General features: G+C 36.4%; 1 protein-coding gene across 8 annotated transcripts in view; it reads right to left on the bottom strand.

The window, feature by feature from the left end:
- NRF1 (nuclear respiratory factor 1) overlaps positions 1-25,250 on the bottom strand; it is a 131,046-nt gene that overhangs the window by 68,913 nt on the left and 36,883 nt on the right. For all 8 annotated transcript variants that reach the window (XM_090287505.1, XM_090287508.1, XM_090287507.1 and 5 more), the window contains 3 exons: positions 20,464-20,692; positions 11,511-11,625; positions 7,699-7,825 (listed from right to left, as the gene is read on the bottom strand). In XM_090287505.1, coding sequence (XP_090143631.1) covers positions 7,699-7,825; positions 11,511-11,625; positions 20,464-20,686 — 465 coding nt within the window. In that variant the 5' untranslated portion in view covers positions 20,687-20,692. The remainder of the gene's footprint in view (positions 1-7,698; positions 7,826-11,510; positions 11,626-20,463; positions 20,693-25,250) is intronic.

Genomic DNA, 25,250 nt, shown 5'->3' with positions numbered 1-25,250 from the left:
ATATACAGATGGCCAACAGACATATGAAAAGATGCTCAATGTCACTAATCATCAGAGAAATACAGATTAAAACCACAATGAGGTATCACTTCACACCTGTCGGAATTGACTCTCATCAACAAATCAACAAACAACAAGTGCTGGTGAGGATGTGGAGAAAATGGAACCCTCATGTACTGTTGGTCAGAATGCAGACTGTGGAAAGCAGTATGGAGGTTCCTCGAAAAATTAAAAAAGAAACTGTCTTATGACCCAGCAATTCCACTTATAGGAATTTATCTGAAGAAACCAAAAACACTAATTTGAAAGAATATATGCACCCCTGTGTTCGCGGCAGCACTATTTACAAAAACCAAGATTTGGAAGCAGCCCAGGTGTCCATAAGTGTATGAGTGCATAAAGAAGCTATGGTACGTTTACACAATGGAATAGTACTAGACTGTAAAAAAAAAAAAAGGAGGAAATCTTACCCTTTGCAACAGCATGGACGGACCTGGAGAGCATTATGCTGAGTGAAATAAGCCAGTTGGAGAAAGACAAGTATCATATGATTTCACTCATATGTGGAATCTAATGAACAAGATTAACTAATAAGCAAAACAGAGAAGACTCACAGATAGAGAGCAGGCTGACAGCTGACAGGGGGAATGGGTTGGGGGACTGGGTGTGGGGGGAGGGATTGAGCAAAAAAGAGAAAAAGCTCATGGATATGGATAACACTGTATGGTTACGGGGGGGCAGCGGGAGGCGGAAGAGGGCAGAGGAGGGATAAATGATGATGAAGACTTGACTTGGGGTGGTGAACACACAATACAATGATGATGTTTTATGGGATTGTGCACCTGAAACCTGTACAATTGTTAAGCAGTGTCACCCCAATAAATTCAGTAAAAAGGAAAATAAAAAGAGAATGACGGATTCAGGAAAGAGAACAAAATGCAAACACCAGTTTTAAAATTATTAAATGAGTACATGTCAAGTGCTTATAACATAGCTAGAACATAATAAAGCACTCAATAACTGTTAGATATTACTATAATCTAAATCACTTTTCTGTTATTAATACAAGAATATGTGCAGTATACTGCATAACTGATGATGATAAACAATGGGTCTAATTCTTCAGTATAATCCTGTTATTCAGTGTATATAAAGATTAAAGAATATTCTGTACATTGAAGATTTAACAGAAGTCACCAAAAATAATCAGGGTATGGTGTGGCTTTAAGAAATATAATCATTTTTTAAGTTCTGTAAACATTTTGTTCTGGTGAGGTCTGGATATGTTTTGGTAATCTTATTTTCTTACTAAATTATCCATTTAGTTGAGGTTTTTAATTTATAAAAACAATCCACAGTATTTCCTTATAATTTCAATCTATTCTTATCTCTGTAACTTGTATCTAATTTTAAAGACTATTTGTTTTCTTCTCCCCTTTTCTCAATTAGCATGCTAGAAATTTTTCTATTTCATTGGACTTTTCATAGTACCATGTCTTGAATATAATAATTCTACTTTTTCTGTTTACAAATTCATTAATTTCTCCCATGTTCATTCTATTTTTTAAGACTTATCAATTATTCCCTTTCCAGCTTCTTTATATAGATTAAGTATATTTCTTTTCTTACCATACCAATGATTCTGTTTCTGTCCTGGTTGTTTCCTTAGTTTGTTTTTAATTTTTAGATTCAGTTATTGATAGTTGTGAGTCTGTTGTCATTTTAATGTTCATAGTTGTGATACTCTTTTTCTTAATTAAGTCCCTTTAACATTTCATATAATAATGGCTTGGTGATGATGAACTCCTTTAGCTTTACCTTGTCCAGGAAGCACTTTATCTGCCCTTCCATTCTAAACGATTTCTTTGCTGAATAGAGTAATCTTGGTTGTAGGTCCTTGCTTTTCATCACATTGAATACTTCTTACCAGTCCCTTCTTACCTGCAAAGTTTCTTTTGAGAAATCAGCTGATAGTCTTATAGGAGCCCCTTTGTAGGTAACTGTATTCTTTTCTCCTGCTGCTTTTAAGATTTGCTATCTTGAACCTTTGGCATTTTAATTATGATGTGTCTTGGTGTGGTCCTCTTTGGGTCTAGCTTGTTTGGGACTCTCTGTCTGTTTCCTTCTCCAAATTAGGAAAGTTTTCCTTCATTATTTTTTCACATACGTTTTCAATGTCTTGCTCTTCCTCTTCTCCTTCTGACACCCCTATGTTTCAGATGTTGGCATGTTTACAGTTGTCCCAGAGGTTCCTAAGCCTCTTGTTTTTTTCTATTCTTCTTTATTCATTTTGCACTGGTTGACAATTTATTTCTTCCTTATGTTCCAAATCATTGATTTGAACCCCAGTTTCCTTCCCTTCACCATTGGTTTTGTGTGGATTTTCCTTTGTTTCACTTAGCATAGCCTTCACTTCTTCCCTTCTGTGTTTGCTGTACTCAAGCATATCTGTCAAGTCTGTGAGCATTGTTATCTCCAGTGTTTTGAACACTGCGTCTGTTAGGTAGGCTATCTCCTTGTCACTTAGGTCTCCCACTGGAACCTTGATCTGTTTCCTCTTTTGGGCCATGGTTCTCTGTCTCCTCAACTTGATAGGCTCCTGTGTTTGCCTCTGTGTCTTAGGTAGAGCTGTTGCATCTGTCTGGAAAAGTATTTCTTCTTTATATCTTTGCTGGACTTCTATGCAGCTCAATTTTCTGGAACTTCTAATTCTTTTATTTTTGAGGTAGTTGTATTCCTTCTTAGTTGTGGAGGGAGATGCGGTGTGTCTACATACACCTCCACCTTGGCCGAAAGTCCAGTGAGGTTTTTTTTTTAATGAAGTATTTTAATATCTCCGCATGGGTTAAAATTTTTTCCTGTCAATCTTTTAAAAAAATCTTCACCCAAGGATATTTTTTTTCTTAATTAATTTTAGAAAGACAGGAAAGGACAGTGAGAGAGAGGGAGAGGGAGAGAAACATGGATCAGTTGTCTCCCGCAGGTGCCTGACCAGGGATCAAATCCACAACCTAATTATGTGCCCTGACCAGCCATCAAACAGAAACCTTTCGGTGTTCAGGATGATGCTCCAACCAACTGAGCCAGCGAACCAGAGCTCATCAATGCTTTGACATTAAGCTCTAAATTTTCTGTACTATGGTAAAAAATATGGCCTGTGGAATTTCTGCATTTTACAATTAACATCTTCTTTGGGGCTTACTGATAACACATGGTCAATATAATCTATATCCATTCATGTAGTTTTTCAAATATGGTATATTCTCCCCTTGTAAGGCATTAATGCTAGTATAGCTATCTTTTATATTAACCTTACTAGTTCTATTATTCAGAGCTCTATATTCTTATTTATATTTTTCTTCCTTGATCTGATAAAGATAATAAAATCTACTACTACCATTGTGGTTTCTTTATATTTTAGTTTTTTATTTTACATTTCTAACTTTTTGATCTACATGCTTTGCTTTAATGTTATTTGAGGCATAGAAGAGTCATTATAAATTTATACTGCTTATCAATACAAAATGACCTCTGGTTCTCAGTTAATACTTATTTGTCTTGAGAATTTGGTTTGTCTGATTATTAGCAATGCAATCCATGATTCATTTTTGTAGGTATTTGTCTGACATACCTTTTTACTTTTAACATTCTTAACAGTTTTATTAAGACAGAATTCACATACCATACATATTAGTTTCCTATGGCTGCCACCAAGTATCACAATCTTGGCAGCTTAAAAGAACAGAAGTCCATTCTCTTAGTTTTACTGGACTAAAGTCAAGGTCATCAGCAGGGCTGGTCCTTCTAAACGCTCTAGGAAAGAATCCATTTCTTTGTCTTGTCTAGCTGCTGTATAGCCTATATTCCTTGGTTCCTGACTCCTTCCTTGCATCCAACCTCTTGTTTTCACCAACACATCCCCTACAATTATACCAATCTCCTTTTGTCTCCTTATAAAGATACTATGATATCCCTAACCCATGTGGCTCAGTTGGTTGGGTGTTGTTCACAAGTCAAAAGGTCACCGGTCCAATTCCTGGTCAGGGCACATGCCTCGGTTGTGGGTTGGGTTTCCATTGAGGGCACATGCATGAAGCAACCAATCAATGCTTCTTTCTCGCATCGATCTTTCTCTCCCCCATTCTCCCTTCCTTCTCCTCTCTCTAAAAATAAGTAAATAAATCTTTAAACAAAACAAAGAAAAAGATATTGTCATACGATGGAAGGAGACTTGACTTGGGGTGGCAAACACACAATGCAATATACAGATGATGTATTATAGAATTGTACACTGGAAACTATCGTCGGTCGGCAGCCGTCCGTCTCGAGAGACGATGGTGTAGCTTCTCAAGTGTCTATCTGCACCGCCGAGAATGGCTGTGCAGTCCGACTCGGGAGTGACACGGCATCTGTCTCCTCCCGTGTTGAATTGACATCTTGCGATGATGCTGGAGTGTCCTCTCCAGTGGAGCTGAAGCTACAGAGCCTGGGCAGGGTGATATGGAGGGTCTGCTGTTGCCCATGCAGCAGACCCCCCCTCTCTTCGCAGCTGAAGGGTCCAAGGGAAAGACGGAGTCGATACAGCTTGGCTTCAGGTGCGCCGCAGGAGTTGTCGGTGTTGACTACAACGTCAAACCGCCTTCGGGACTCCGGCTCCGGATTTTCTGTCGGGGTTTACTCCCTTAGCCTTTCCCCAGAAGAGGTATGCCGCAAGGCAGCGGAGGTTTTTTGGAGTCAGAGTTTTCCTTCTCTGATGTACCCTGACTGGAAGATCGAACCAGCGACACTTAGCTCGCAGGCCGACGCTCAATCCACTGAGCTAAACCAGCCAGGGCTCGCTGGAAACTATATAATTTTATTAACCAATGTCAGCTCAATAAATTCAATTAAAAATATAAATAATAAAGAACGAAAGAAAGGAAAAAAGAAAGAAAAGGAAATAAAGAAAGAAAGAAAAAGAAAGAAAGAAAGAAAGAAAGAAAGAAAGAAAGAAAGAAAGAAAAAAAGAAAGAAAAAGAAGTTAAGAAAGAAACAAAGAGACAAAGACACTGTGATAGGTTTAGGGCCTACCTCAATAATTCAGGGCAATCTCCTCATTGCAAGATGCTTAATTTAATCATACCTGTAAAGTCTTCTTTATCATATAAAGCAATGCTCAAATGTTCTAGGAATTGGACCTGGATATCTTTGGGGGCCAGTATAGGGTGGGCCAAAAGTGGGTTTACAGCTGTTTGTATGGAAAATAATATAATAATTAATAAATAATAATACAAGAATAAAATGTGTTTTGCATCCTTACAACTGTAAATCTACTTTTGCTCCACCCTGTATTCAGCCTACCACACCATTTATTTCACCCATTAAAAATGTACAATTCAATCTTTTTTAGTATATTTGTAGAATGTGCAATCATCATCATAATCTGATTTTAGAATATTTTCATCCTCCCTAAAAAAAACTCTATATTCATTGGCTGTGAGTCTTCATTCCTTCCTCCCCCTTGTCCCACCTAGCAACCACTAAGCTACTTTCCATCTCTCTAGATTTGCCTATTCTGGACACTGCATATAAATGGAATCATACAATATGTGGTGTTTTGTGACTAGGATCTTTCACTTAGCATGATGTTTTCAAGGTTCACACATACTGTAGTATCTATCAAGACTTGATTACTTTCTATTGCTGATTAATATTCCATTATATGGATAAAACTGCATTTTATTTATCTATCATTCAGTTGATGAATATCTGGGTTGTTTCCCCTATGTGGCTGTTATGAAAATGCTGCAATTATGAAAATTCTATGAATATTGTGTTTAAGTGTTTATGTGTAAGTTTTGCTGATATGAGCCTTGTGTGTAAGTTTTATTTTCAGTTCTTTTGGATAAACCTAGGAGTAGAATTCCTGGGTCATATGGTAACTCTACTTTTAACATTTTACGAAATTGCCAAACTGCTTTCCAAAGTACCTACATCACTATATTCTCAACAGCAATGTACGAGGGTTCCTATTTCTCCACACCTTTATCAACACTTATTATTGTCCACCTTTTTGACCAGTCATCCTAGTGAGTATGAAGTGTTATCTCACTGTGGTTTTGATTTTCATTTCCTTAATGATTATTCATTATTAGTGCTCAGGTGCTTGCTTCTTTGGAGAAATACTCAGATTTTTTGCCATTTTAAAATTGGGTTATTTGTCTTTTTATTGTTGAGTTATAAGTTTTTTATATATTCTGGATACAAGTTCTTTACCAGATACAACTTGCAAATATTTCGTCCTAATCTGTGGATTCATTTCATTTTCTTATTGGTATCATTTGCAGCTGCTTCAAACATTTGTGAGTAACCAAGTATGTCACATAAATTAAACAGTTAGGTTTTAATTTGGATTATTATTCCAATCTGAAAGAAAATCTGTCTTTAACAAGGGAGTTTAACTCATTTATAGTTATGGTTTATAACAGAATTAATTAGTATATAGCTTTGTTTTTATTTCCTCTTTAATGCTCTGGAACATATTCTGCTTCTTATTCCATTGGCATTTATTCTTTAGCCTCACTTATCAAATGTCAGTCAATGGAAAACTACCTTTTGTCTCCGCCTAGTCTACCATATGACTGTTTATTCTTGTTTCAGAAAATCTATATATCTTCTTGTATTCTATGGACAATTCCAATGTCTCCTAAAACTTTCTTTTGGGTTTTTCAGTGAGTAATTTTCAGAGGTATTTTTCTGAGTCTTCTAGGTGAGTCTTTTTCACAGATCACATCAGTAGTATAATATTTAAAATTGTTATTACTGAAGAAAAGAAGATATGTGCAGATTTCATGTCTATCAACAGTTTGATACTAAAAACTGCTTGTCAGGCACCATTTTGAACCATATTTCTCCCATATTCCTCTAAGGAAAGGTCCTAATATGCATTCTATTCTAGGGCCTCAGTAATTTTGGGGAAACCAAAAATAAAACTCAAAAACATTAAGAACCACAACACTGTGTGTGAAAGAAAAAAGCAATACAAGTAACAAAATCTCAAATGATTACTAAACTGAATCCTTGAAATGTCTACATTCAATATGGGCAAAATCTAATAAATGTCATTTTAAGGGAATACATTTTATTCTTATAAAAACAAAATTCAATATGAATCTGGATAGATCATTACTCTATTAATGATTCAAAGTTATTTTGGCCAGAGAAAGAGTAGTTCACATAGTATAATAATATTTTTATAAAGTTACCTATGGATAGGTATACAATCCAAATATTTAACTACATTTCAAAACTGAAGCAGTGTTAAGTCAAATCTTTGAATGTAAGAGATTTTAAATATGCAACTCAAATATCAGTGATAAATAAAATGCTCCCAGCTTTGCCTCATGAAGTTTACATCTTAGAATTATCTACCACTTTGTTTCTAACATAAATCAGCAATTTCCTTACAAAATTCTACATTGGTTTCTTAATAAACACAACACCATATTTCTTCCATTGCTTCTGGTTGTTACAGGAAGGAGAAACAATCATTTTTATTTTGATCTGCATAAAGTAATGTGAAAACCCCACTCCCCACTCCCGTCCTGGATGAGAGGAGGATAGAAGTAGTAACTGTCATGCTAACAGAAGATCACAAGAATGGGAGTGACAACCCACAGAAAGCAAAGGGTATCTTAGAACACAGCTCAGTTCTCTTACCACATTCTCCAACGGTGCTGCACCAAACACTTTAAAAACAGGGTTGGGTTTGGAGGGTGAGATACAGAGGACAATAGCTTGCTGTCCCACTCGAGTAGTATATTCATCTAACGTGGCTCGAAGTTTCCTGAATCAGAGAATGAACAGAAAATAAAATCAGTTAAAAAAGAGAAAAATTAACCCTGGCTGGTGTGGCTCAGTGATTTTTGAGTGCTGGCCTGCGAACTGAAAGGTCACCAGTTTGATTCCCAGTCAGGGCACATGCCTGGGTTGTGGGCCAGGTCTCTGGTTGAAGGTATGCGAGAGGCAACTGATCGATCTCTCTCCTGCATGTCTCTCTTGCATGTCAATGTTTCTCTCCCTCTAAAAATATATAAAAATCTTGAGAGAGAGAGAGAGAGAGAGAGAGAGAGAGAGAGAGAGAGGGAGAGAGAGAGAGAGGGAGAGAGCGCGAGCCCTGGCTGGCATGGCTCAGTGCATTGAGCACCAACCTGCAAATCAAAGGGTCTCTGGTTCAATTCCCAATCAGGGCACATGCCTGGGTTGCATGAGTCCCTGGTTGGGGGTGCTCAAGAGGCAACCACACATTGATGTTTCTCTCCCTCTCTTTCTCCCTCCTTTCCCCTCTCTCTAAAATAAATAAATAAAATCTTATAAAACAATAAAATTAAATTAAATTAAAATAAAAGAAACAGAGAGGAATTACAGTGACTGACACAGACACAAAATGGGCTTTGACTTGAGACCATTTACTCTGATTAGATACACTAGTTTACTCTCCCAAGGGACTGGTGAGTCATGTAAGTCAAATGAAGTGAAGCCAATGTATCTAAATTAAGTTTTCTGTCTTTCTCCAAAAGCATGCACTGTTGTGTCTATGTCTTTTATAGCAAATATATACTCGTACTTCTATAAATAATACATTCTAATTTCTCCTGCCTGTGCCCATCTAGTGGTATATAACTTCTCTGTTGCTGAAAGCTATTGTTAAGTACTTTCCAAGTTTTCCCTTCAGTTTCTTATAATCTTCTTATGTTCTCAATCTAGACTGTATTTTCTAATTCTTTTCAACATATCATTTATGTGGGCTGGCACTCCCTTTGGAATCAACATGCCAATAAACACTAGAAGTTTTGGCTATAATATTTAAAATACTATAAGAGAAAACTACTTGAACATTTTATAAATCTCTTATCATATATGAATGCATGTTATACAACCTATCAAAATATTAAGTCCTCCATGTAGCATACTTAATATACTAATCTTTCTTTGTTATCTATAAACTCTTCAGAAGAAATAAAAATGAGCAAAAGACAACATACCAACCAAGAAATTTGGTGGCAATCCTTGAAGGATGGTCTATACAGTGATCCCTCACTTATTGCGGGTATTATGTTCTAGACCCCCGTGATAGGTGAAAATCTGCGAAGTAGGAACCTTACATTTATTTTAGTATTTATATATATTTTAAGGCTTTATAAACCCTTCCCACACACTTATAAACCAGTCCCAGTCCCTTATTAACCTTTCCCACTCCCTTATTAACCTTTTCCACACTTTTATAAACACTACTTATGTTCTTAAAAATATTCTATGCTCTTAAACCTATGTAACTTAAACAACATACATATACAGTACCGCAAAATCCTGCGATATAGGGAAAAATCTGTGATAAATAATTAAATATAATATTTTTTAAAAATCTCACGATACAGCGAGGCCACAATAAGCGAACCGCGATATAGAGAGGGACTACTGTATTATATTCACTGTCGCCAATTCCTCTTTCCATTCTCTCTCTTTTTTTAAAAATAATTTATTTATTTATTTTATTTTATTTTTAGAGAGAGAGAAGGAAAAAGAGAGGGAGAGAAACATCACTGTGTGGTCGCCTCTCACTTGCGCCCCCAACTGGGGACCTGACGTGCAATGGAGTCATGTGCCCTGACAGGGAATCGAACCAGCGACACTTGGCTCACAGGCCGATGCTCAATCCACTAAGCCACAGCAGCCAGGGCTTTTCCATTCTCTCTTGAAGACACTCCAATCCTTTCATTCTTACCACTCTTTTGAAAATGTCCTTGTCAAGTTCAAGCATAACCTCCATAGCTGCTAAACCTAAAGGTCAATTTGCATCTTATTCAACCTGTCAGCAGTATTTGACAGAGCTGATCACATGCTCTCTTTCATGAAACACTTCTTGCACTTGGTTTCCAATATACCACTCTCTTGGTTGTCCTCCTGGTTGCTTCTTAGACTTCTTTGCTAGTTCCTCTCATCTCTCCAACTGCTAAATGGTAGGGTGCTTCAGGTCTAAGTCCACGTCCACTCCCTAGGTGATCTCTTTCAGTCTCATAGTTTTAAATACTACCTATATTGCTTTTATCTTCAGCTAAGGTGTCACCTTTGAATTTCAGACTCATATATCCAACTGCTTATTTTGTATCTTTACTTAACGGTTAAGGGGTATCATAAATTTAACCAAAACCAAATTCCTGATGCTAACCTCACTTGCATGCCTACTCCTCTTTCAGTGTCATCTCAATCCTTCTAGTAATCAGAACAAAATCCTTGAGGTCAGCATTCAGTCCTTTTTCCCTCTCACATCCCGCATCCATCCAATCCATCCATAAATAATGCTGGAGCTGACTCTTGAAATGCAACCAGAACCTGACCTGACCGCCTCTTACCACTTTTGCTGCTGCTCCATTGGCTTTAAGACGCTATCATTTCTTGCCTGGATTACTACATTAACCTTCTAATTGGTCTCCCTGCTCCAATTCTTAATACTCCCAGAGTCTGCTGTCCACCCAGTAGTCTGAATGATCCTTTTAAAACTTAAGTCAGATCATATCTGCTTTGTTCAAAAGCCTTTATTGACTTCTCACCTCATTCAGAGCCAAAGTCAAAGCCCCTATAATTAGACCAAGAGACCTCCTGATGTGGCTCTCCACTACTACTGACCATATCTCCTCTCATTCTCTCCTTAGCCATTCCTCAAACATGACTACCACGTTCCTTCCCACTTTAGAACCTTTTCTCTTGCTATTCCCTATTTCCCTAGGGGAAAAACTCTTCCCCTAGATATCGACATGGTTGCCTTTTCACTTACTTCAGGTCTCTGTCAAAGGTTGTCTTATAAAAGGGGAGTTCCCAGACCATCCCTATAAAAAAAAGAGAGCCCTGGCTGGTATGGCTCAGTGGATTGAACATCGGCATGTGAACCAAAAAGGTTACTGGTTCAATTTCCAGTCAGGGCACATGGCTGGGCTGCAGCCTAGGTCTCCAGTTGGGGGCATGTGAGAGGCAACTGATCCTATGTATCTCTCGCATACTGATGTTCTCTCCTTCTCTTCCTCCCACCCTTCCTCTCTTTCTAAAAGCAAATAAAATCTTTAAAAAAATAAAAATAAAAAACAAAAAAAGACAGAGAGAAACCACGATATTCCCGCTAATTCCCTAACTTTTTTGTTCTCCTTCCTCTACTTTATTTGCTTCCAATAGCTCTTATCATCATCTGAAATGTTACATATTTCTTTACTTCTGGAATGTGTTTCATTCACTATTATATTCCCAAGGCCTAGAACAATGCCTGGCACATACTAGGCATATAGATTTTCTAAGAATTAACTGATATTATACATCTGTTAATCATATTTCTAGTACATTTAATTTTGTAACAGTACTTTAAAGTCTAATTAAAGGGATTTAACTTGTTATCCTTGGTAAACCTAGTAATGTATGTTCTGTGTCGTCCACACCATGAAATAGTTGAGAAATAGCAACAATATGGATAAAAATGCCCTCACCGAAGCAAACGTGTTTGCTGTCTCTTCCGGATAGATGGATTAGATTCAAACACATGAGGCCGTTTCCTTTTCTTTCCTGTTGCCACAGCAGCAGCAGCAGCCATTCCCACAGGACCTGAAATAATAATGTATGTGCTAAGATTAGGCAGAGCCTATTAACTGTATAAGACAGAACACAATTAAAGGTACAAAAAGGGTAGCATTTATTTCCTAATATGTTACCAATACTTATAAAAGGTTCCTGATATTATCATCAATATATTTTACTATTGTTCAACATGAATCATATTTTAATTTACCAATAAGACTTAAAAATGAGTCTTTTAAAAAAGTGAATGACATACCTCCCCACCACACACCAGCATGAATTTTACATAATATTTATTTTGTTTTGCCACCATACCCATACTGTTAAGGAAATATTCTCAGAGGTACTGGATGTAATTGCAGCACTGACAGGAAGCTTAAAAAAAAAATTACAGATTTCAAATTCCATGTCCATCCCTGTGCCCCTTTCCATTACCCCAAGAGAGAAGACAAGTTAAGGAAGTCAGAGATAATCATTCATTCTTGGAAATCCAACCACAACACCACCACCTATAAGAGGAATATCTGGATGAGTATCATCTTAATTAGAAAACGTTTTTCCTGTATAATACAGTACTGTTCAACATAGGCACAGTATGAAATTCACTCCTCTTACATAACTGAAACTTTATACCTGTTGAATAGCAACTCCCCATTTCTACTCCTCAGTCCTTGGCAACCATCACTTCTACTCTCTGCTTCTAGGAATTTGACTAGTTTAGATACCTCATACAAGTGGAATCATGCAGTAACCGTCTGTCTGTAACTGGCTTAGTTCACTTAGCATAATGCCCTCAAGGTTCACCTACACTGTTGCTTATAGCAGAATTTCCCTTTTCAAAGATGAATAATATTCCAGTGTGTGTGTATATCACATTTTCTTTATCCATTCATTTGTCAATGGACATTATCTCCATATCTTGGCTACTGTGAATAAGGCTGCAATGAACATGGGAGTGCAAATAACTCTACAAGATCCTGATTTCAATTCTTTTGAATAAATGCCCAGAGGCAGAACTGCAGGATTATATAGGGTTGGCCAAAAAGTTCGTATGGTTTTTTTTCCATAAAATCAGACACTTTTTTCATTTCCACCAATAACTTTATTGATCTGGATATTTTCAGTATGCCAGCTATCTCCCATGTAATATAACATTAATTGTTCTCAATGTCTCAATTTGATCACTATCAACTTCAACTGGTCTACCTCACTGTGGAGCATTGTCCAGTGAGAAATCTTCAGCACGAAACTTTCCAAACCACTTTTGACACATTTGAATAGGTCACAGCACCTTCACCATACACTGCACAAATCTTTTTTGTGATTCAGTTGCAGTTTTGCCTTTCTTCAAATAATAAAGCATACTACGCCAAAAATATTGAGTAGTTTCTTCCATCTTCAATATTAAAATGGATACACAAAAATTCACCAATTTTGATCATTTTTAACGCATACCGATATGACAGCTGTCACAATACAATCTAACAAAATTGTTTCAAATGAAGTTAAAGACAACTAAGCGCTACTAGAGCCAGCTTACAGAAAAACAGTGAATGAACTTTTGGCCAAACCAATATGATAGTTCTATTTTTTATTTTTTGAGGAACCTTCATACTGTTTTCCATAGAGGTTGTACCATTTTACATTCTCACCAACAGCACACAAGGGTTCCAGTTTCTCCACATCCTCACCTATCTTTATTTTTTTTATTATTGCAAAACTAATAAGTGTGAAGTGGTATCTTATTGTGGTTTTGATTTGCATTTTCTTGATGCTATCCCTAATTATTAGTTCCCATAGCACTTACAAATATACTTTTATTCTGATAATATGCATTTGCAACTAACAAACTAGTTGAACAAATATCCAACAATACAGATGGGGAGACAATTAGCATCCACTAACAGTTCTCTACATAAACTATTTTTTTAATGTCACTTTAAAAACAACACATAATATGTGTGGGCAAAAAGGCAATTTAAGTGGCTCTCCTGAAACACTAAATATGTAAAAAACTGCATATTATCAACATTTACATGATTCACATCAAAGTGATGACATCCTAAAATATATTCCTTTTTAAAGGACAGATTTATCAATATAATATTACTTATCTTTTAATACTCTAATAACTACTACAGGAAAATTCAATGTAGGTCTCATCATCAACTAAATAAAGGATCCTTTTCTATTAGTTTTATTAATAAAAGAAGCACAATTAGGTAATAAATAAAACAGGCAAAGTATTAATTATATGAATTGAGGTTTAGGATGAAAACTTGTAAAAATTAGTTTAATATATGCTGAAGTTATACAACACACTAAAACAAAGTGTTTACTATTTTTTCCTTGTGTGAACTACTCACAGTGAAAAAGGAATAAACTTTTTAATGATGGAAAACATAATAAACTATATTTTAGAACTTATTTTTCAAGAGGAAGAGGGAAAAATATTTCAACAAAATTAGGGGCTAATACAGATCCTAATAAAGGCATCATGAAATATGGGAGGCCATGTGCTTGCTATATAAAACTTTGTTTCTCCAACAACATACAGAAAACAAAAACTGCACTGGGTTTGTACTTATATCTACAGTCTAAGTTTCCCTTAGGGATTAATAAGCTATAACGAAACACTTCACAATTGCATACCTTTCCACATTGCCTGAAGTAGAAACAATCCATTAGTTCTTAAACTCCCCAGTAAAATAACCCCTAAAAGTAATCTTGGTGATTTTCTTGGCTGTTCCAAAGCAACTAGGCTAGTCAAGAATGCAAAACACGGAGAAAGTCATAAATATATTTTCTCAGTCCCATTTAGCCACGTTTAAAAAGTCATTGATTCAATGGGAGAGATGACCATAATTTTCAGAAGGGCCACACGCTGGATATGAGATGACTTTTCATTTTTTAAATAAAAATCTATTAAGACTGAAATTTGGCTTTAAAAAAAATACCATATGCCAGATCATTTTTTCACCCCGAAATATAAAATCCTATGCTTATAATTTTAATATACTGAATATTGTGCAAATGTAATGCCTACCAGCAACCCAGAAATAGACTGCATACATTTATCTCTCATGCCTATTTTCCAGGTAACCTGATTCACTATCCCTGACTGCTCTGGCCCTGGGCCCTCTGACTTCCCCAGAAACCACCTCTTTGGAAATTTTATTGTGTCTTTGTTAGGAAGATGCCTACTTAAGTCCATGTCCAGTTTCTAATCAAGTTATTTGTTTTAATGCTACTGAGTTGTAGGAGTCCATTTTATTATTAAAACTTCCAAATATATAGCGAAGTTAAAAGAATTTTACAGTGAACATTCATATATCTACAACCTACATTATACATTAACATTTTACTATCCAATATATGTATCTATCCATTTTTCTATTCATTCATCAACTCATATATGTTTTTTATAATGCATTTCAAAGTAAACTGCAGTATGATTTCCCTCTAAATACTTCAGTAGGAATATCATTAGCTAGAGTTCAACTGTTTACAATTTTTCTCTTGAAGTAAAATTTAATACAATTAAATTTACAAATCATAAGTGTATAGTCAATAACTTTCAAAAAATTTATATGCCAGCCCTGGCTGCAGTGGCTCAGTGGATTGAGCATCGGCCTGCAAGCCAAGTGTCGCTGGTTCGATTCCCAGTCAGGGCACATTACTGGGTTGCACGTCAGGTCCCCAGTTAGGGGTGCGAGTGAGAGGCAACCACACAGTAAAAAAAGAAAAATTTATATGCCTATGAAGCCTAACCTCCTAATCAAGACATATAATAATCCCATCACTACAGGAAGTTCTCTCATGCCCCTTCCCAGTCAGTTTTCATCCTACTTCCCACAAGTACCCACAATTTTGATTTTTTAAAAACCCTGTATTAGTTTTGCTTATTCTGGAATTTCAAATAAATGGAATCATACAGTTTATACTTCTTTGTGTAAGGTTTCTTTCACTTAGAATGTTTCTGAGATTCATCCATGTTGTTATAAATGTATCAGTGGTTTATTCTTTTTATTCATATTCCAGAGTATGAATAAACCACAGTTTACCCATTATCCTATTGATGTACACTAAGGCTATTTCCAGTTTTAGGCTATTATGAATAAAGCTGCTTATTAAATTAATTTGTAAATTCAATGTAATTCAAACAAAAATTCCAATATGGGTTTTTGTGGAATTTGATAAACTTCTCCTAAAATTTAAATGGAACTGCCAAAGACCAAGAATAGCCAGAACAATATGGAAGATTTAAAGAAGGAGGTTGGGGTGCAGGGGAATAACTCATCCTACCTAATATCAATAGTTACTAAAAAGCTATATTCATTAAGACAAATAAACCAATACAACTGAATTAAGAGTTCACAAAAACCCTCTTGTGACAAAAGATACAAGCGGGAAAAGGAGAGACTGCTAAAAATGTGGTGCTGGGGTAACTGATTGCCTACATGAGAAAACAATGAAACTAGATCCCTACATACTACCATACACAAAAATAAATTCCAAGTGGATAAAGACCTAAGTGTAAAACATCAACATCAATAAAAAACAAAAAAAACCTAACTTTATAACTTCTACAATAAACTATTGGGAGTATTTATAAACTCAGGTTTAAGAATGCCTTAAATAAGATTCCAAAAGGACAAACTGTAAGGTAAAAGACATAAATTTCACAGTAATATAAATCAAAACTTTTATGGAAAGAAAGAAATAAAAAAAATTGGGGGAGGGAGTGGGCAAAAAACTGGGAGAAGATAATTGTAATGTATATTACCCAGAAAAGAATTTTTAAAAACATCAATAACTTTATAAGCCAATAAGAAAAAAAAATGATCCAGCTGGAAAACAGACAAAGGTATATGCAAAAGAAGGAAAATGAATAGTCAATAAAGATCTGAAATGGTGTTCTATCTTGTCCTCCTGCTCTGGCTGGAATCTCTAGCTCAGAGCCAAGCAAATTAAGCAGCAATAAGATACTATTTCATACCCATTAGACTGGCAAAAACGAAAACCTACTGACAATACCAACTGTGGTGAGGACAAGAAACAGCAGGCCCTGTAGTATACTGCTTATGGGAATGCAAACTAATGCAACGATTTGAAAAGACATTTGGAATATCTAGTAAAACTGAAAACGTGCTCATCTTTATGCTCCACTTCCCTCTCCTTCCTGGCTATTCCCTGAAGCAGTGGTTTTCATACTGCAGGTTTCTACCCTTCAGCGGCTTATGACTGTTTTTTTGTTTTGTTTTTAATAAAAGAGAATAAAGTGAAAGAAACTATCAGAGAATATGTTACTTGGAGTAAGGGGTAAGTGTTACTTCATGGAAATTATTATTTCATTATATGTGCATCTGTGTATTCTAGGTCACAATGTAAAATGTATTACTGTGAAATATTGTCAAGAGTTTGAAAGCCAATGCCAAGAGGAACTCACGATATGCAAAAGAAAACATGAAAAATGATTTTTATTTGCAACAATTATAATTGTAAAATATTATAAATAATCTAAGTATTCTACCAATATATGAGAGAGTCAGAAAATGAGTGGAATACCAAATTAGTCATGAATGAATCTCAGAAAAAGAATACCAAGTGAAATATAATTAATGTTACAGAATGATAAGAACAGAGTGATACCATTCAAATAAAACTAAAAAAATGAAAAAAATGCTAAATATTTACTGATATACAGCAAAAATATAAAACAAATGTGAAGAGAATGATAAAGACCAAATTCAGAATAGAGGTTATCTCAGTGGAGGGAGGAGAGGAAATAGGACTAGAAAAAGCAACTACCCTTCCTTGTTCGTTTATCATACTTCAATGTTTTCTTCAGAGCACTCAGTGCTTTCTGAAACCATTTTACTTTATTATGTATATACCCTTCTCCTCACTGGTCTGTAAACACCTTTCAGAGTAAGCTCTTACCTTTCTTGTTCATAGTGTTATTTATAGTAGTATATAGTAAGTAATTCTTCAATAACTGTTGAATGATTAAACTGTAAAACATTTCTACCAGCTGGGCCTCAGTTTCCATATCTGCCACATGAAAGGGTTAAAGTTCTTTCCTACTCTTAACACTATGACAATGCAGCACAGTAATACAGCAAAACTATGTTTAAAAAGCATCTTCCTTCCTAGGAAAGAAGCTGATCTGGATTCACTATGTTAGGATGCCCTCTTCTGGGAAACACAAAAATTTCAAAATATATTTTACAAATATTTCATGTAAGCCTTATTTTGAAATTCATCATTCTAGAAATATATGATAGATAATAATTCACAGTAAAAAGGTTATTCTTCATTACATCTGTCTTCCTCCCCTTAAATACAGCACATAATAAAAAGATGTAGTAGTCTGACCATTCCTGATCATTTATTTCCTGTCCAGTTTTTGTTAAATATCTTCTAAGATCAACACAGTATTAGATCCACCCAGGAATGGTTTACATGGAATCTTCCACATAATGCTAAATAAACAATGTAAATAACAAAGAGAATGGTACAAAAATATAGCCCAACTTTAAGTCACTTAGTGACCCAGAAAAATCTTAAAACCTTAAATTGGATTAAGATGATCCACAATCACCAGTGCCCTCAGGCATCTGGCAGAAGCAAACAAAAATCCTCTCAAGGGGATGATAATATTATTGTAGACCCCAAATTGCCTTCTTTTTAAACTTTATTTTTCAATTATAGTTGATATACAACATTGTATTAGTTTCAGGTGTCGTCGGCGGCGGCAGCCATCCGTCTCGAGAGACGATGGTGTAGCTTCTTAAGAGTCTATCTGCACCGCCGAGAATGGCTGTGCAGTCCAACTCGGGAGTGACACGGTATCTGTCTCCTCCCGTGTTGAATCGACATCTTGCGATGACGCTGGAGTGTCCTCTCCAGTGAAGCTGAAGCTACAGAGCCTGGGCAGGGTGATATGGAGGGTCTGCTGTTGCCCATGCAGCAGACCCCCCCTCTCTTCGCAGCTGAAGGGTCCAAGGGAAAGACGGAGTCAATACAGCTTGGCTTCAGGTGCGCCGCAGGAGTTGCCGGTGTTGACTACAACGTCAAACCGCCTTAGGGACTCCGGCTCCGGATTTTCTGTCGGGGTTTACTCCCTTAGCCTTTCCCCTGAAGAGGTATGCCGCAAGGCAGCGGAGGTTTTTTGGAGTCAGAGTTTTCCTTCTCTGTTTCAGGTGTACAACCCAGTGATTATATAAATAAGTAACCATTCCAACAAATCTTGTACCCATCTGACACCACACATAGTTATTACCCAAATTACTTCTAAAAATCATCTTCTAAACAACATCCAGAATCCATTAAAATATAACTAATAAGGAGAAAAGAGCAATATGAACAAGAAACAGAACTAACAACATGTAACAGAAAAAGACACAAAGGCATTTCAGAGAACAGAATTATCAAATGGATTGTAAAATTATAATGCTTCCTTTACTAGTGGAGATTAAAAAAAAAATTTTGGAGGACTTCCAGGTCAAGACGGTGGCATAGATAAACACGGTACTTACACGGTACTCGCTTCCTCCCACAACCACATCAGAATTACAACTAAACTACAGAATAACCATTATTCAGAACCGCCTGAAGTCAAGCTGAATGGGAGTCCTACAACTAGAGAATTAAAGAAGCCACATGGAGACTGGTAGGAGGGGTGGAGATGCAGGATGGGATGGCCCATACCCGCCCATGGCCAATAAAAATAGGGAGGGAGAGTCTGGCTATAGAGGTCCCCTCTGAGGAGTAAGCCGTCCTAGCCTCACACCAGGTCCCCCAGCCCAGGGTTCCAGTGCCAGGAAGAGAAGTCCCCATACCTTCTGACTGTAAAAACTAGCAGGGATTGAGGCTGAGAAAGACAGAAACCTCTGAAGTCCCAGGCAGTTCCTTCCAAAGTGCTCAGGAAAGGACTTACTCCGACTCACTCCTTGATTATTGTCAATGGGAGGCATTTACCCCCAGGCCCATCAGATACAAGGACTGGCTGTGACCAACAAGGGGACAGCAGCTGGAAAGGCACCAGAGACATAAGGGAGGAACTGACTTGTTTAGCATCAGGGTGAGAGCTGGCGAGGCAGCTTTCTCCCAGATAGAAGTTCTGGCAAAGGCCACTGTTCCTTTGAAAAGTCCTCCTACCACAGAGACTCTATCAACCTGGCTATCACTGTTTGCTCCACCCTGGTGATTCCCTGAGGCCCTGCCCCACCCAGTGTTTTGGCCCACCCAAGCTGTTTCTAAAAGGAAACACGAATGAAAAGCACATACAGAATAAGTGAGATAAAGAGAAAGCATACAGTAAACATGATAAAGTTGAACCTGAATATATTGGTGATTACATATAATGTAAATGAACTGAATGCCTTGGATGAAAAAGCAAAACCAAGTCATACCACTTATAGTATATAGTTCTAGGACCTAAGTCTCAGTATGACAATAGGCACAAGGTGAAAAACCCAAGGCTTAAAACAAAATCTTGAAGATGTGATATGAAGATAAAAGCGAGTGCTGAGAACCTAATGTATAGCACGGTAACTCAGTAATACCGTATTCTAGACTTGAAGTTGCTAAGAGAGTTGATCTTAAATGTTCTCACCACAGAAAGGAGATGATAATTACAATATGTCAGATGATGGGCGTGTTACTAACCCTACTGTGGTAATCACTTTGCAATATATAAGTGTATCAAATCATCACATTGTACCATTTGTACACATTAAACTTATACAATGTTGTATGTCAATTATAAAAAAAAAAACGTGAACGTGCCTGCATCTTCCTAATAGTCAGGGTAGCAAAGTTAGGCAAAAAATAAAGAGCTGCCAATCAAAATAACATTACCTGCAGCGGCCAGATGGGCTGTGACCTCATCAGCCGCTGTGGAGTTGAGTATGTCTGAATCATCGTAAGACGTGTCTTCTTGAGAAGAAGGAGACTCTTCATCAGCACTCAGCATACTGTGTTCCGTGTAGGTGGCCACATGGACTTGCTGTACTTGCTGGGCCACTGCATGGGCTTCTATCGTAGCCATGTGTTCAGTTTGGGTCACTCCGTGTTCCTCCATGAAGATCTGTCAGAAACAAGGCAAAGAACAGGATTCAGTGCATACTGTTAACACAATGCTTAAAGTAAAAGGTATTTTCCTCAAGAGCAGGGGAAACCTTTGATTTCACTACACACCTCACCACACTAAGTCATAGGAAATAGGAAGCAGCATTCAAATATGATCCCAAAATGGTAGAACATTTTCCTTATATAAAACACTTATGATGGAAATTCACTGCTGATTTCATACCTTAGGTCACAAAACAATACCCTCGATATTACATATAACAATAAGACATTTAAATATTTTTAAAAACATATTTAAAAGATCCCAGTGACTTGGCATTTGACATTGTACACATAAGAAACATAACACTTAGTAAGTAAATGAAATACTTAACAATGGGAATTAAACTTCTCTCACCAAAAACTACAGTCATTCAAATTGGTTATTCCACTTATAAAACTGTGCTTCTTGTAAATCCTAAAATGATGCAGTAATTTATAATGTAGGTTTGCTCTTCTACTGCACTTATAATCTGTTAGAGAAGTTCATCATCTTCAAAAAACTTTTTGAAGCATACATACATGCATATGATTTAAAATAAGATTCATATTACACATATTATTTTATAGTTTGCTTTTTTAGTATTACAATATATCTGGACATCTGACATGTCAAAACACATAGATCTACCAGACCTTTCTAAATAGCTAAAGAATATTTCATTGTATGGATGTGCCATAATTATGTAACTAATCACCTACTGATACACAGCAAGGATGCTGCTTCCAAATTTCTGCTATTATAAACATCTGTGCAGTAAACATACCTGTATTAAAACTTTTTATATTGGTTCCTCAAAAAACTTAAAAGAATCACCATCTGACGCCGCAATTTCACTTCTGGGTCTAAACCCAGAAGAATTGAAAGCAGAGTCTCCAAGGGCTCTTTATACGTCATCATGTTCACAGCAGTAGTACCCACAATAGCCAAAAGGTGGAAGCAACGCAACTATCTACTGATGGATGAATGGGTATACAAAACATGAATATATATATATACAAGCTGGACATCATTAAAATTAGAAACTTCTGCTCTATGAAAGAGAATGCATGCATATCTAGAGTTGACCCCCACAAAAGGCAGCCATATAGCAATAGAAAAACAAACTTTGTGACTGTAAGTAAAAACATAATTATCTATTCATGCAAAATTATTTTCTCATTTTTATTCTAGTCTATTATTAAGTTTTCCTTTTCCTTCCTTGAGGACTTCTAAAATCCTTTGTTCCTCTGAGTAACTGCTTTCTTAAGACTTATCCTGATATGTCTTTCTTCTTTAGGTCAACTATTTACATTAGCTGCCCAACTTTTTACTTTTCTGAGATCCTTGATTTCTGTTTTATATTCTTGTGCTGTCTCCGATTTTTTTGGAGAGGGGAGGCTCTAACTTTTAATTATCTCTTTTCACTCTCACATAACTATACATGTCAAAACTCAAGTGATTCTAGTTCAAAATAAAATTCAATTTAATTTACAAAAAGGATGCCATAAATCCAGAAAGGTTAGGAATATAATAATCAGCTATCATTTGAGAGGTCACTCCCAGCCTTGTAGTTCTATGTGGCATAATAGCTTCACAGACAAACTCATGCCCTTGTTTCTTTAAATGATGCTTTAAGAGGTACCTGGTACAATAATAGAAAGAGAAAAGAATAAAGAAAACATGGCTAAATATTAACATCTGGCAAATCTGGGTAATGACAGTTCTTTAAACTAGTTCTGCAACTTCTCTAAAACTCTGAAATTATGTCAAAATAAAAAAAAATTTTTGAGAGGTTTCTTACATATCCTATGTTTGGTATGTTTCAGAATATTCAAGGGAATATATTCTACTCCCAGATTTGTACATATCTAAAATGCAATTTAACACTATTTAAGTCACACAATTAACATAATATATGAGAAAGACAACATTAAAATACTATTTTTCATCTGTTTCATTGTTCTTCTAGACTAAAAGACAAACTGCTTAGGGCATTTTAGAATTCTGGGTACAAAATTGTTTTTAAATGATTTAGGATTAGATGGCATCTAACTGCTTTTCAAAGGGATTTGTATACTATGCACTTGGCATAATGGATTTCAATTCTTTCCTCCAGCATGCAATTCACTGCGTAAATCAATAGGGCTGTCTGCTTCACAGGCTTGTCACTTCTGCCCAGTGCCTCATCTTTCTACCTCTCTCTCCATCCCATCCTTCAGCCTCTCCAACCATTTTCACTCAGCACATTCTATAAAAAAGCAAAAGCAAAGGTAACTCAGCCTTCTCTGAACCAGAGCGGGATACTTGTGAATGATGTGTTCAACGTTTTTAAAAAATAAATAAAAGAGGCTGCCTAAAGCCAGATATGACTAACACACAGACTCTACTGGAGACATCACGCCCCACCCTCCCCAAGCCATTTTTAGTGATGCTTTTTAGCTTTCATCCCCTAAGGAGTCAGATTCTCTGGATAGCAAAACAGATATAGGAACTGCTAATGGATGAGAACATGTTAGATAATATGAACTTTTAAAAAACAGAACGTACCAGGATGGTCATTTACTAAGGCACATAATGTCTAATCACTGGGGTATACACCTGAAACTAATATAAGAGTGCGTCAACTGTCATTGAAAAATTTTAATAAAATCTCAATAAATAAATCAGAACAGGCTGTTACCAGATATCCAGAACCCCCAGACAAGTTATTTAACCTCTACATATCTCAATTTCAACATTTTTTAAATGAAATGAAAAAGATATTTCCTTTATTCAAAAGAATATGAGGAATAAATGAGATCATCCAGATAAAAGACATGGTGCCTGGCACATAAATGCTCAATATTATTATTATTATAATGCCAGAATTACTGTCTTTATGATTCTATCTTTCTTAATTCATTACCTGACTAATTTCACAAGGGCTGGGCCTCAATTTCTTCACCTTTAAATTAGACATCCATCTCCAGTTTTGTTTTTTTTAATCAAGGGCAAAAGTTTTTGAGTCAGGCATCTAAAAGGTTTATCTTTCCAATTTTTTTAAAAAAATAAATTGAGGCAACATTGGTTAGTAACATCATATAAGTTTCAGTCATACAATTTTATAATGTGTCTGTATATTCAATTGTGTGCTCACCACCCAAAGTCTAGTTTCCTTCCATCGCCATATATTTGACCCCCTTTACCCTCTTCATCTTCACCCCACCTCCCTTCCGCTCTGGTAACCACCATACTGTTGTCTGTGTCTGCGAGTTCTTAGTTTATTCATTTGTTGCTTTTTGTTTTATATCCTAAATATGAGTGAAATCATATAGTTCTTGTCCTTTTCCATCTGACTTACTTCAATTAGCATAATCTCAAGATCCAAGAATGTTGCCCTGACTGATGTGGCTCAGTCTGTTGGGCATCACCCTGCAAAGTGAAAGGTTGCCAGTTTGATTCCCAGTCAGGGCACATGCCTGGATTATAGGTTTGGTCCCCTAACAGGGTGCACGAAATGTTTCTCTCAATGTTTCTCTCCCTCTCTTTCTCACTCCTATCTCCCTCTCTAAAATAAATAAATAAAAATTCAAAAATCCATCAATGTTGCAAACAGCAGTATTTCATCTTTTTATGTCTGAATAGTATTCCATTGTATAAATTACCACATCTTTACCCAATCCTCAGTCAAAGGACACTTAAGATTGTTTCAATGTCTTGGTAAAAAGCCCTTCTTTATTATATTAACTCCAATAACTGAGATACGGTTCTCCTAGACATAAAACCAGGGAACTATAGATAACCAATGTCTCTAGCATCATTTCATGACGGTGCACAAAATGCATCAACCTGACAGTGATTCCTCTGAACAGCTGTGAAAAGCAAGATAAAAGCACCACCAACATATAATAATCTGTAACTCTAAACACTGCATGAGATTAAAAAGGCATAACTGTCTATTACCTGGAGCCAGTGATGTTCAGCAGATTAGTGAACACTCCATTTAAAAAAAAAATCATTCCCCCAAACAATAATGTGACGTGTGCTTTATCTAAGAGTTCTTTATTATATAAAGAGGGGTGCACTGTGGAACAGGAGCCTCTGCTTTTGCCACTCCAGGCCAGTCAGGGTGGGACTGAAAGATAACAACAGAGGAGAGCACAGAAAAATCCGATTTTCTTGTCTCAGCACCCTGGTAGATGTAGTCCACAATACCAGAGGAGCTACTGGAATTTGGATGAAATGTCCAAGAGAGTTAAATTTATTCTAATCCTCACATAATAGATGAGATTAAGTGTAGAGAGTATTTTAAAAATCAAAGTAGGAAACCACAGGCCAGGAAATCTAATCAAAGTAAAACTGAAAGTAAAAGAAAGCATTAGTCTAATCAATAACATTATCATATCAAAAGAAAAGCTTCAAGAACTGACAAAGGGAAAGTCTCAGAGCACTACTGTACCTAAGGTCCAGACAGGAACAGAAAAACCAAGAGGCACGACTTACATTCCCAGGCAGTCCAGGACCGAAACTTTAGAACTAGGACAGAAATTTTACT

This window comes from Furipterus horrens, unplaced genomic scaffold (assembly GCF_987537825.1).
Source record: "Furipterus horrens unplaced genomic scaffold, mFurHor1.1.pri manual_scaffold_9, whole genome shotgun sequence".
NCBI lineage: Eukaryota > Metazoa > Chordata > Mammalia > Chiroptera > Furipteridae > Furipterus > Furipterus horrens.
This window is presented reverse-complemented; position numbering and strand designations above follow the sequence as displayed.